The sequence below is a fragment of the Eleutherodactylus coqui genome, chromosome 8 (genome assembly GCF_035609145.1).
Source record: "Eleutherodactylus coqui strain aEleCoq1 chromosome 8, aEleCoq1.hap1, whole genome shotgun sequence".
Lineage (NCBI taxonomy): Eukaryota > Metazoa > Chordata > Amphibia > Anura > Eleutherodactylidae > Eleutherodactylus > Eleutherodactylus coqui.
Window position 1 is genome coordinate 32774196 of NC_089844.1, and position 12095 is coordinate 32786290.

A 12095-nucleotide genomic window follows, 5' to 3' on the forward strand; every position below is an offset into this window, starting at 1 on the left:
CCTGTAGTCTGAAATGACCCTGAATTGCTTCGTCAAGAGTCTTTCTACTTCTGCTTTGGTCATCTTGTAATGTTTCTTGATGAGGTCAAACCTTTTCACTAAATACAACAATTCCAATATTACTGGCTGTGGATTTCCTTCATTTACTTCAGTTAACAGTTCCAGCATATTAGTCTTAGATGAGATATCCTTACAAGCATACTTTATCACTTCTTCTTCATCAGATTCCAATTCTTCTCCTATCTGTATAAGTGCCCTACTAGTTATACGGGGAACGCTCATTACAATATTTCCTTCAGCCGCTGCGGCACAATTTCGTAGATACTTTTTATGATTCCAATATGATTCATCTCTGGTTACCTACAATGCAAAAAGATACAAGAGTTACAAGAAAGTAATAATAAGAGAACAATGTATATAAAAGATAGCATGTTCCTTTAAGGGGGTTGTCCACCAACAGTAGGTAGGGGGCCCTGATCATGAGCCGATTCCTACGGGTTTGGCTGCTTTAGCCTCCAGCTTGGAAGCTGATGAGAAGATCTATGGGAAACTACAACACCCAATAAAGTGAACGGTCCTCTGAAGCCGCAGTTAGGGGACACCTCTCTATGGTCTTCCTATTCCCTGGTGGAAAGCCCTTTAAATTTCATTTTGTACCTGTAGTAAGCTCTTACATTGATGCATCAACGCTGCTGGAAAGCTTCTGGTGAAGTCTGATGTGCTAAATGAAAGTGAAAATGTTCTGGTTGTGTGTAAACCCCTGAAAAGCCCACTCAGGTATGGAAAGCTAGTCATCTTTTATAATAGCGATACATGTTCCGAAAGAGAATGTCAAAAAAGGTCATAGTATGTAAATTTTAAATGCTGAATAGTCATAGTGCTATTGTCAGCACTATATAATGTATACTTGGTCATTATATCAGGGACGGCAATAAAATAAAGTAATGTGTGGTTTTTTGGGCATTTTCCCACTAGATTTTTTGCTGACTTAACACTGGCTGTAGGTAAGAGAAGGACGTTGAGCCAACGATCATTTCAGTGACAGCTAATTTTTCATTTCTATTTCTATACAAGGCTTGTATAGTCTAACATGGACTTTAGGGATTGCGGTCTTCCAATAGCTGGCACTGTGGAGGTATTGTTCCATCTCCCTTATTTGCATACTATGCAGAGGAGCATGAATGGCCTTATAAGTCTCCTGACTCACTCACCTTCTAGGTGCTCTCCCTAAGGAGAGAAGATAGTGTTTCTGATCCATTTCTATTAACATACCTATTTGTCAAGGATAGAAGGCTTAATGATATCTCTGCAGCAGCTTCCTTATGGGAGCAGATTGCAACAGATTTCACCCTTTCAACTGAATTCAAACTGAGGGCTTAAACACATGGGCGCATGTGCAAATACACTCGTCATCTCTCTCTCTCTCTCTCTCACATGGTCTGTGTTACTAGATCATGCGTGCACATACAGTTATTGAGCAACACATAATGACTGAATCAGGTCAGAGTACTGTGACACAATAGAAGAACAGTCCCTTGAAAAATAAAGTGGAGCCTCCAAACCTTTTTTAAATGTCCACTTCATTTTTCGGGCTTCTATTGTGTCACAGTACTCTGACCTGATTTAGATTTAATATAAAGTGCTGTATGCAGTGAGATAACCCTTTAAAGGGGTTGTCCCGCGCCGAAACGGGTTGTTTTTTTTTCAACACCCCCCCCCCCCCCCCGTTCGGCGCGAGACAACCCCGATGCAGGGATTGAAAAAAAGAACAGGACAGCGCTTACCTGAATCCCGGCGCTCCGGTGACTTCTATACTTACCGGTGAAGATGGCCGCCGGGATCCTCTACCTCCGTGGACCGCAGCTCTTCTGTGCGGTCCATTGCCGATTCCAGCCTCCTGATTGGCTGGAATCGGCACGTGACGGGGCGGAGCTACACGGAGCCCCATAGAGAACAGCAGAAGACCTGGACTGCGCAAGCGCGGCTAATTTGGCCATCGGAGGGCGAAAATTAGTCGGCTCCATGGAGACGAGGACGCCAGCAACGGAGCAGGTAAGTAAAAAACTTTTTATAACTTCTGTATGGCTCATAATTAATGCACGATGTATATTACAAAGTGCATTATTATGGCCATACAGAAGTGTATAGACCCACTTGCTGCCGCGGGACAACCCCTTTAAGTGCTCATGCACATGGCCATATTACAGTAAAGCTCCACAATGTCTCTTTTGTACCTCTTTATGCCTCCGATTTAAAGCAGACACACGTATAGGTTCTTTCTGACAGAGTCCATACAAATCCGACATAACAAAATCATGGCGTGATCCATCGCACTTCTGTATGTATCAACATACTATAGTCTCCCCTAGTAGGATTAGAGCCAAACAGGCTCCGTACACAGGGCTCTGCCGAATGCATGAGCCCTATTCACTGCAACATCAGCACTGGAGAATCATGTACAATGAAGGCTGAGACAAACGAAAACATTCTATTGTCAGAACCAAATAGTTTGATAACACAGATATATTAATTATGAATATAGCTACAGTCCTTGTTATTAGTTATACAAGAAATCATTGCAATGGCCAACAAAAATGGATATAATGTGAGGAAAGAAAGGAAACAAATAGAGTACATGCATAACAACAGCTGTACCACAAATAGATACAAGTTATGCACAAACACAGAACATCTTCACATCAAACCTTTCCTCATCTGAGGCAGCCAGCCAAAAAGACGTATCTTCAAAGATCTAAAAGTATCTCAAATATTCCAACAGGGAGAAAAAAAGTGTCCTCGCGTACCGTGTGCAGCGTGCGGTGTGGCAAATATGCCAGCCTGGAAGACCTTTGTTCCAAGTCCGCTTGATGAATAATTGAATACTCATACCTCTTCATCTACTACCGTACGTCCGCACGAGTGTTCAGATTGTTGATACATTTTATATATATTTTGGAAGGCCCGGTATTAAAATGATGTAAATAAGAGTGATGTGCCACTCGATGCATGTAGAAAGAAAGAAATAGAAAATTACGGTACTTCTGTGGACTTTAAGGGATTTTCCGAGAATGCGCTGAGACCGCTGCGTAACATTTTAGGTGACTTTGGCAGGTGCAATGTACCCTTAGGGTGACTATCCACTACAGTTTTTTTTCCCTGCGAAATTCGCAGTTTTTGTTTCTGCAGGGGTCTATGGGACTTATAATGTTAAAATCACGATCGCGCAAAATCACCCTTAAAGTGCTTTTAGATGGAATGATTATTGTTCAAAAAATTGCTCAAATCAGTGAAAGTCAGCAATAATCGTTTGGCGTTCATTATACGCAGGCGTACAAATCATCGTTTTCTCGGTCACTTATCGTTTGGCTTAAACAGCGCTCATTCAGCTCCTCTTTGTGAAAGACTGAACAATTCTCCTTTGAACGAGCCAACAATGTATCTGCCTGTCTAGGAGCTAGCGGTGACGTCACTTGCTCATTCCAACGATAAGTCAGCGGAACTAAAAGGACCCTTACTTTAGGGCTCGTTTACACGGGCGTAAGCACACTTTGGCCACGCAAATACGCCTTGTCTTTGCGCAAGCAAAAAACACTTCTCCCTTCTCCTCCGGATATGTACAGCGATCGATCCTTAAGGGGTTAATGGGGAAAAAAATCACAGTGCACTCGCATGCACATCGCATGGAATGCGAATGCCATGCAATATTTTTTGCAAGGTCCCATAGTAAACAATGGGTGATTTCTCTTGCAGGAACACCCAAAAGTAGACCGTGCTGTGACCTTTTTTTCTTGCAGCGATGCCGGGAGGGCGAATCACTAATCTATAAATACACTCAAAAGAATGCGTTTCATATCCATGCGAGTTTTGAGCGTCTCACGAGAATCTTGGTGTGAATAATTCCTTAGGATGTTATTTTTACACGCAATTTCTGTGCGTTTCAAGATGTTTTAAATGGGTTAATTTACAGGAGCGATTTTTTTTGTTGGCACTGAAAAAAATAAATTAAAAAGAAATCGCAGCATGTATTATTTTTGGGCAATCACCCATTATTTCCTATTTTCAGCTGCAGTTCCTTCTTCTGTGCAAAACAGAAGAGAAAGTTAATGGCTGATTTTCTCTGCGGGGGATGGGGGGGGCGGTGGTAGGCGATCTCGCATTCGTTTGACTTTCTGTGTTTAAAAAGCAATACAGGAAGACCCCGAATAGCACAAGGTGGAGAAGTAAAACAATATGGCTTCTCTTACTGTCACCGCGTATTATGTGTGTATTTTTTACGTACGTAAAGGCTTAAAAAATCACGCCCGCAAAACGTGACAAATTGAAACCATTGATTTCAATGGTTTCGTTTTCACTACTCTTATTCTTGCATGATATTACTATGTGCGAGAAAAAAAAAACATTTAAACTTGGCGCTATTACGCGAGTAAAAAAAAAAAGCGGTTTTGGACTGGTTCACGTGAAAGTACCTTCAGTAACAGCGAGAGTATTTGACCGTCTGAAGAAGCCCTAATACGCACTAAGTAGCACCTACACATGTGCATGCATATTTTCCGTCTATCTTTGGCTTTCATTACTTATAATGCGCTTAATATGCGCCCAAAAAGGTCACCTTTTTTTTTTTGTGTCTGAAGGAAAAACAAACAGCTGTGAGCGTGCGGATATAATGAGACAGGCGTTCGGTACTGCGCAATATGCAGCGACAATCCTCTGGTGTGAGTCAGCCTTGCACAATGCTGTGAGTCATCGATGGTTGCAGTGAGGGGGCAGCTTATCTTTGCTCTGGCAGTACAACAGATCTTTTACTATCGCCTAAATGGTCTGAACACTCATATATTTAATCGTCAGATATCAGCAAATGTGTAACTATTATAACCGGATCACTTTATGGCCAAATGTGAACTATAAGAGATATCCGCATAACATTGCAGAAAAAAGTTGTGTCAACAAAAACTTCACTTTGTGTCCCTTTAAACGCAGCAGAGCCGGGGGGGGGGGGGGGGGGGGGGGGGGGCGGCCGTTAACCCCTTCCCTCCTGCACACTTCTGCCACCTTTGTACATAGTTTCCAGCAGCTGCTGACATACGTTACACTGTAGCGGGCTCTGCGCCAACAGAACAGCATAAACCGCAGGGTTTCCGGCCAGCGAACGTTCCGAGGTGACACAACTTCCCGGGCGCCTCTACCTGATAGGGGGAACTAGTGCAGCCTGCAGGCGCCCGCGCCGTCGGACTAGGGGCGCCGTGTGTGAGCAGCTCACCATTGTACGGCGGGGACATCGAGCCTTGTTCCGTGCAGCTGCCGTATCCGCCTGTTCTCTTCCTGCCCGCAGCGGCCCTCCTCCTCCTCCTCGTCAGCCGGCGTCTCACGCAGTCCTGCGGCGACATCTATGGGTGCTGCTTCCCTGAGCAGTGCTGTACTGTATGGGGGGTCCCGGGAGGGAAGGAATGGGGCAGAGAGCCGAGGAAGGGGTAGACAGCTCAGATGGTGGCGTGGAAACGTCGGCGATATATGCTCCTGTGAATAAGCCGGTAGGCCGAGCGCCATTGTGCGCAGTGGAAAACAGATCAGCTACATTCGCGTTGGCGAGCGCCATTTCGACTGAAAAACCTGGCCTGATATTGCGCTTGTCACTGGCGACACAACGTGCGTCACGCAAAAACACCTCACATTACAGCGGTCTGCACACGGGCGGCTCAGATCTGTAATCCCGCAGCTGAATCCTGCCCTGTGAGCAGCGGCGTCCGCGCCTACCTGCTCTGTCGCCATCTTTTCTGTGCTGCGGATAGACCCTGTGGCTCGCTGTCACTAGGAAATGATGCAGAATCCGTGACCCGTCCGTAATGTTCATCGCATACAGGCTGCGGGGCGGATGGCGTCCATGAAAATGGAGCATGCTGCGATTTCTCAAAATTTTTTCCCCTCCGCAAGCAGAATTCACAATTAATTTCCGTTCGTGTGTAGGAAGCAGCGGATCTCCATAGGAAGCAACCGGCGGTATTCGCTGTGGATTCGCGGTGCGGACGACAGATTTTGCAGCATTAAAAACAATGGCCGATGAGTTCCGAGGGACGAAAAAAATAGGATTTTTTTCTTCCTCGCAGCATCGCTGTGAGGGAAAACAATTGCTCGCCTATAACTCCATCAAAACTTTTGCGCATCTTGCTCCGCACAGAACTCGCGTACGTTTTTCACTTGTGTGAATGTTTCCTTTTCCGTGTGGTTTTCATGGTATTTTCACACGTTTTTCTCTGCTCTGCACTTTCTCTTTCTTTTGTTCATCTTCCCATACTTACCTGCATTAAAATCTATCGCACACGCCTGAAAATTACACGCAGCGCAATTGCCATGTGCTTGGTTTTTTTTTTAACACTCCAAAAAAAATCTAGGGTATCAAAAAAAAATACCCTTGAAGAAGAACCGCGCAAAAGTAGAAACGCACCAATTTTTCTAACTGGGACAATCAGTCCGAGAAAAAATTGCTGGTGTGAATTAACCCATTCAAATAAATGACAAAGGAGAAAAGCCGGCACCTTAAAAAAACACAAATGCGTTTCGAAAGACACTGCTTTCTTGATTCCCCTCCCCCTAGCAGACTGACAGGGAACTTCCCTATAAACTACACAAACTTGATTGCGACACCAAAAGAGAGAAGAAAATAAAAAGTTTTGTTTTCTATAATTTTTTCTTCTCTCCTTGGGTTCTGGGTGTCGCAATCAGGTTTGTGGAAGTGCGGAATGCTTGGTCCGCAATTAAGGGGAAGTTCCATGTCAGTCTGCTAGCGGCGATCAAGAAGACAGTGTCTCACGAAACGCGCCTGTGCGTGGACCTGGCGTTACACGGTACCCAGCAATTATCATTTTATGGGGTTTGTTTGTAATAAAGTGTTTTTAAGCAGCGGCTTTTCTCCTTTTGTTGTTGCTCTTCTAGCCGTTTGACTCGCGGTCAGCCTGAAGACCTTCAAGCCAAACCGGGTAAATACGGCGTACTAAACAGATGGAGAGAACAGTGTCTTATGTGTTGTATCATTCAAATAAATGGTTTCTTTTCCCGTAGTGCTGGCCATCTTGAAATCGGACAGAACACGCTTGGGAATATCGCCAGTGCGTATACGCTCGTACGCCGTGGATTTATTTCACACATAGAAGTTACCTTGTGGTGGCCATCTTTGACTTCTCTCACGTATGTAGAGTTGGTTAAAATCTACTGAGGGATTTTTCAGCCCTTAGGAATCCCTGCTTGTAAAATGTTCGAATTCTACACAAAAAGTTGACCAAGTGTCTCAAGAACAGCGGCAATACAAAATTGGATATTTTTTCGAAACGACCTCTGCGAGGGAAGAGTGACCTTCATGCAAACGGCTCTAGTACCTCAAGCAAGCTGAAACTTTGCAGAACTTCTTACAGGTGGTGTGTGAACATTCAGTGAAAATTTCAGCAACATTGAAGGTGGTCGAGCGGGGACGCTCTCCCAAATTAGACCAGTTGCCATGGAATTACCCTATTTCAACTTTTAAAAACTAAACTTTTTTTCTTTTAGACAAAAATTGCTTTTCAACGCCATATTCTGAGACCCGTACCATTTTTTTTTTCATCCATTGGGCTGTGTGAGGACTCATTTTTTATGGGCCGAGCTGTAGATTTTATTTGTACCATTCTGGGGTAAATATCTTTTTGATCCTTTTTTATTCATTTTTTGAGAAGAAGGGTAAAGACTCGTTCACAGTCCTTTTTTCTTACACACAATGAGAAATGGTGTATTTAAGGTTACATTCACACGGGTGAGCAGGATATCAGGCCGAGAAACTTTGGCTGATATTGCGCTTGCCAATGGGTGATTTTTTTTTTCACGCCAGTGCCAAGCATTTTTTATTCAAAAACACCTCGCATCGTTCCTGTGAAATTGCAATCCTCAGGTCCATGTTTCGGGGCATCGCGAGTGTTTCCCACTGATTTCAATGGGAAACATCGCACTCGCATGCACATCCACAGTATGCGAGTGCCATGCAATGTCTTTTAAGATCCCTTTGAAAACAATGGGCGAGGCGTTCCGAGGGAACGCCAAATGATAGAATATGCTACAATTTATTTATTTATTTATTTTTAATCTTCGCAGCATCCCAATGTGGGGAAAAATCGCTTGTGAAGAATTGAGTTCATATTCATGCAAGTTTTGTGGGTCTCTCAGCGCACAAAACTTGCGTGATATCCTCACCGTGTATATCCAATGTGTAACACACGCTGAATGCAGGCAATGAAACTCAATAGATTTTCATTCTTCCATGCACACCTGTGTGTGGGCGCTGCGTATTGATATGCAAGAGAAATAAATGGCAGCATGCTCTATTTCTCTGCGTATGAAATGCTGTCCATATGTATACATTGTGTATGGGCAGCGTTTCCATACGCATCCCCGCTCTGAACAGAGGTAAATTTAAAAAAAAATCACACTGCGCACTGTCCGTGATTGCGCCATTCCTGGGCATGTGCAATGCCATACACAGCCCAAACACGGCCTCTGCCAGCAGAGTGTATGAGCTGTAATGTGCACAACGCTTCGGGAGACTCGCAGCGCTCTATGCATATGCCCATGTGGACAAGCCTAAGGCTGGGTTCACACGGAACGGATTTGCCGTGGAAATTCCGTGCAGAATTTCGCCGCGGCAAATCCACATGCGGACACTAATCCCAGGATTAGCCGTGGCATGTGGACGAGATTTCTCATGCAGCATGTCCATTTCTTTTTTCCCGCTGCGGCCGCGTTCTCCTCTACGGGAGTGCCGGCCACAGCGGAAGAGCGAGTGGCCGGGCCGCTTCAAAGCCTCCACGGGTTTTGCAGCAGTGGTTCTCCCGGCGGAAATCTTGCGGTTTTTTGCTGCGGCCAAACCGCAAGATTTCCGCCGAGAATCCGCCCTGTGAGAACCCAGCCTTAGAGAGAGGAGCAGCTGGTCTACTGAGAGCAAAGGCAAATCATGTGATCTTTGAGATGTCACTGCTGACTCTAGCTGGAACCAGCTCTGACTGTGGCAAATGTCACAATATAGGAGCAGCGTCTACATTTAGGGACTATTCACACATGCAGAATATTTCCACAATGCGCACCTAAACATGTAGCTTAATCCGCTGCTGATTTCTGCTCCGCAGCCTGTATGTAAACGTGGATTTTGGTGCAGAAGTGTTTGCATCTTTAGATGCGCCCTGCAGAAATATTCAGCACACGTGAAAGATCCTCTAGGCTTTCTACACATGGGCGAGTGCGATATTGTAGCGGTGTATACAAGGCACCTTTCTGTCAAAAGCACCTCCCATCACGTCTGTGAGGTTGCGATTCTCCTGCACAGCTTTCAGCCGTGTTGGAGGATTGGCAAGTGTTTCCCATTGTTTTCAATGGGAAACCTCTAATCACACTTGCATGCACTTCACATGCCATGCCATGTGTTTTCCTGCCCCACTGAAAACAACGGGCGATGCGTTCCGAAGAACGCGCAAAAATAGAGCTAATCGCTCATTTATATGACTCCATTCAAAAGTTGGGTTCCTATTCATGCGAGATTTGTGCGTCTTGTGGTGCACAAATTTTGCGCGCTTTTCTTGGCCGTATGAAAGCGGCCTTAGGATGTTTTTACATGGGCGACATTCTTCCACAACGTCTTGGAATTCCACATCAAAATCCACACAGCTAAATGCGGATTTTGATGTGGAATCGCTCGTAGATTTCTGGTATTTTTATTCCACATCTAAATCCGCACGAACCCAAATATTGCCAGATTCTTACAGAATGATTCCGCCTGTGTGAAAGCACCCTTGGAGAGTACAATTATAATCTACCTACAAAGTATGTTGGAACTTTCTTGGGGCATACACAGTAGACCAATAGAATGAAACATGCAAAAAAACCCTCATAAAATTAATTGAACTGTCCACCAATAATATGCACAGCTCTAGTTCCCGCTAAAACGTCATATATTATAAAGAAAAAAAATACAACGTTCAGCTTGTAGAAAGCAGATCAGTAAGCAGAGTCCACTACCAGTATCCTGATAATGAAGGGGTTAAACAGCAGTTGACTGAGGTTGCGCTCCCTCATAGATAAACTAGTACAATCTTGCAGATCACTATTACAGGAGGTAAAACGTAAAGAACGCTTTTAAGGCTATATTCAATTGTGATCACATACCTTGACTGGGCACAAAAGGGAAGTCATGTTGCTGTGTTTCTGTAGAGTGTGATTGTGCTCATAGGAAGTAGAACAGAACTGTTTAGCATCGTCATGTGATGAGTGACGAGCGCATGATCTCTGGACAAAACATTCTTATGAGTTTGCACAACAGGATTAACTGGTTTCTCCTCAAAAATTATCATACCAATTTACAGCTTTGAGAGCCTATAGAATCTGGAAGCCTTCAGACAGCATATAAAAACATGTCTGCAATGTAGTTCCGTATTATGGAGTGTTTAAAAAGATATCACATATGTATGTCAGCAGTTTTTCATCCATATTTGCCTTCATATTGTTGTTGTTATTGAGCTAATGTTGATCTGTATTTGCCCCATAGAAAAGAATACAAATGCAGATGCAAATACGCAAAAAACAGATCATGCTGTGTCTTCGAAAAACAGCTGTAGAACATATGGCCATATAAGTAGCCCTATAGAATTATGTTATCTCTGTATAATAGTTCCCTCAAAACCAACCTAATATGGAGCAAAAATACGCTAGTCTGAAAGCATCTTAAAACTGCCCTGGCTGACTGTTAGCGCAAATAAATATTTGCTAATTGGTATGTTTTTAGGTATCTAAAGTAATTGTTTATATTGGAGCTAGAAGACGCTTATAGTGCGCACACACTTGGATGTGATTGGAAGTCATCTGTTTATTTCATTAACAAGCAAAAGTATATATACAAAACCGTTTGCAACAAGGCTAGAACACGCCTCACTTGTCATAATTATAATTTATCATAATTCATTTATCATCATTGGTTATTAAAAAACTAAAAAAGAACAGTGATGTCTTAGTTGTCAGGCAGGACTTCTGTCGGGCCGAGAGGAACTAAATCTCATGAGACTTCTGGAAACCGACCTTCTCATGGAGAACAGGTGCTGATTGCAGCAAGGTTGTGTAGTCTGTAGAGATGAGCGAGCATACTCACTAAGGACAATTACTTGAGCGAACATTGTCCTTAGCGAGTACCTGCCCGCTCGGAAGTAAAGATTCGGGTGGGAGCGGGGGAGAGCGGGGAGGAACGGAGGGGAGATCTCCCTCTCTCCCCCCCCCCCCCGCTCCCCCTGCTCACTCCCGCAACTCACCGCTCACCCGTGCCGGTAGCCGAATCTTTTCTTCCGAGCGGGCAGGTACTCGCTAAGGACAATGCTTGTTCGAGTAATTGCCCTTAGCAAGTATGCTCGCTCATCTCTAGTAGTCTGGTTCCCTTGTCTCAAAGTACTTAACAGAACGGGATGTATTGACAGAGGAAGGTTGCGTACTAAGTCGTCAATCTGAAAAGTTCTTGTAAAGGAAAATGTCAACAATTTGATATGACAGGCTGAAGTATACAAGATGGATACAAGATACAAAAAGGATTCATATTTACTGCTCTAACAGTGGCCAACAATGGAAATGAATGGCAATGTCAAAATAGCATGAGTATGGACAGCACAGGCGTTCATTAGGAACTGCCTGAAGCAGTGGCAAAAATGTCCAGTGTTTTCTCCAGATTTCTCAAGATTCAGAAAATTTAAGAATTTGCCAGCATCCAAATAAACATTGTCTTTTTTGGCACTGATACATATAACGCCATGTGTCGACCCAAACAAGGTACTTTCTCAATAGCAAATGACTTCACTTACCCGAATGGAACGGTGCAGAATGTAGTCCGTAAGTAGAAATATGAAAAGCTTTTATTATTACACACTTTTACATATCCCACAGTGTGCCTTATAAATACTTGGGAGTAGGTTGTGAATTGGACATACACTGAATAAAACAATATCAAGGTAGTGCTGGAAAACATACACTGATCAGTCATAACATTAAAACCGCTGACAGGTGAGGATGCGTCAGGAGGTGCTTTCCTGGAGAGCTCTGGAACAAGTCCT

The 12095-nt window shown here is 43.9% G+C and overlaps 1 protein-coding gene across 3 annotated transcripts in view; it reads right to left on the reverse strand.

The window, feature by feature from the left end:
- CFLAR (CASP8 and FADD like apoptosis regulator) overlaps nt 1-10263 on the reverse strand; it is a 40536-nt gene extending 30273 nt beyond the window's left edge. The window contains exons 1-3 of one of the 3 annotated variants that reach the window (XM_066575445.1): nt 10174-10263; nt 195-360; nt 2-98 (exon numbers count right to left, since the gene is read on the reverse strand). In XM_066575445.1, coding sequence (XP_066431542.1) covers nt 2-98; nt 195-360; nt 10174-10200 — 290 coding nt within the window. In that variant the 5' untranslated portion in view covers nt 10201-10263. Of the gene's footprint in view, nt 1; nt 361-5257; nt 5337-10173 lie in introns of those variants that run through there. The other 2 variants (XM_066575443.1, XM_066575444.1) reach the window with 2 other exon arrangements.
- Nucleotides 10264-12095: the final 1832 nt, after the last annotated feature.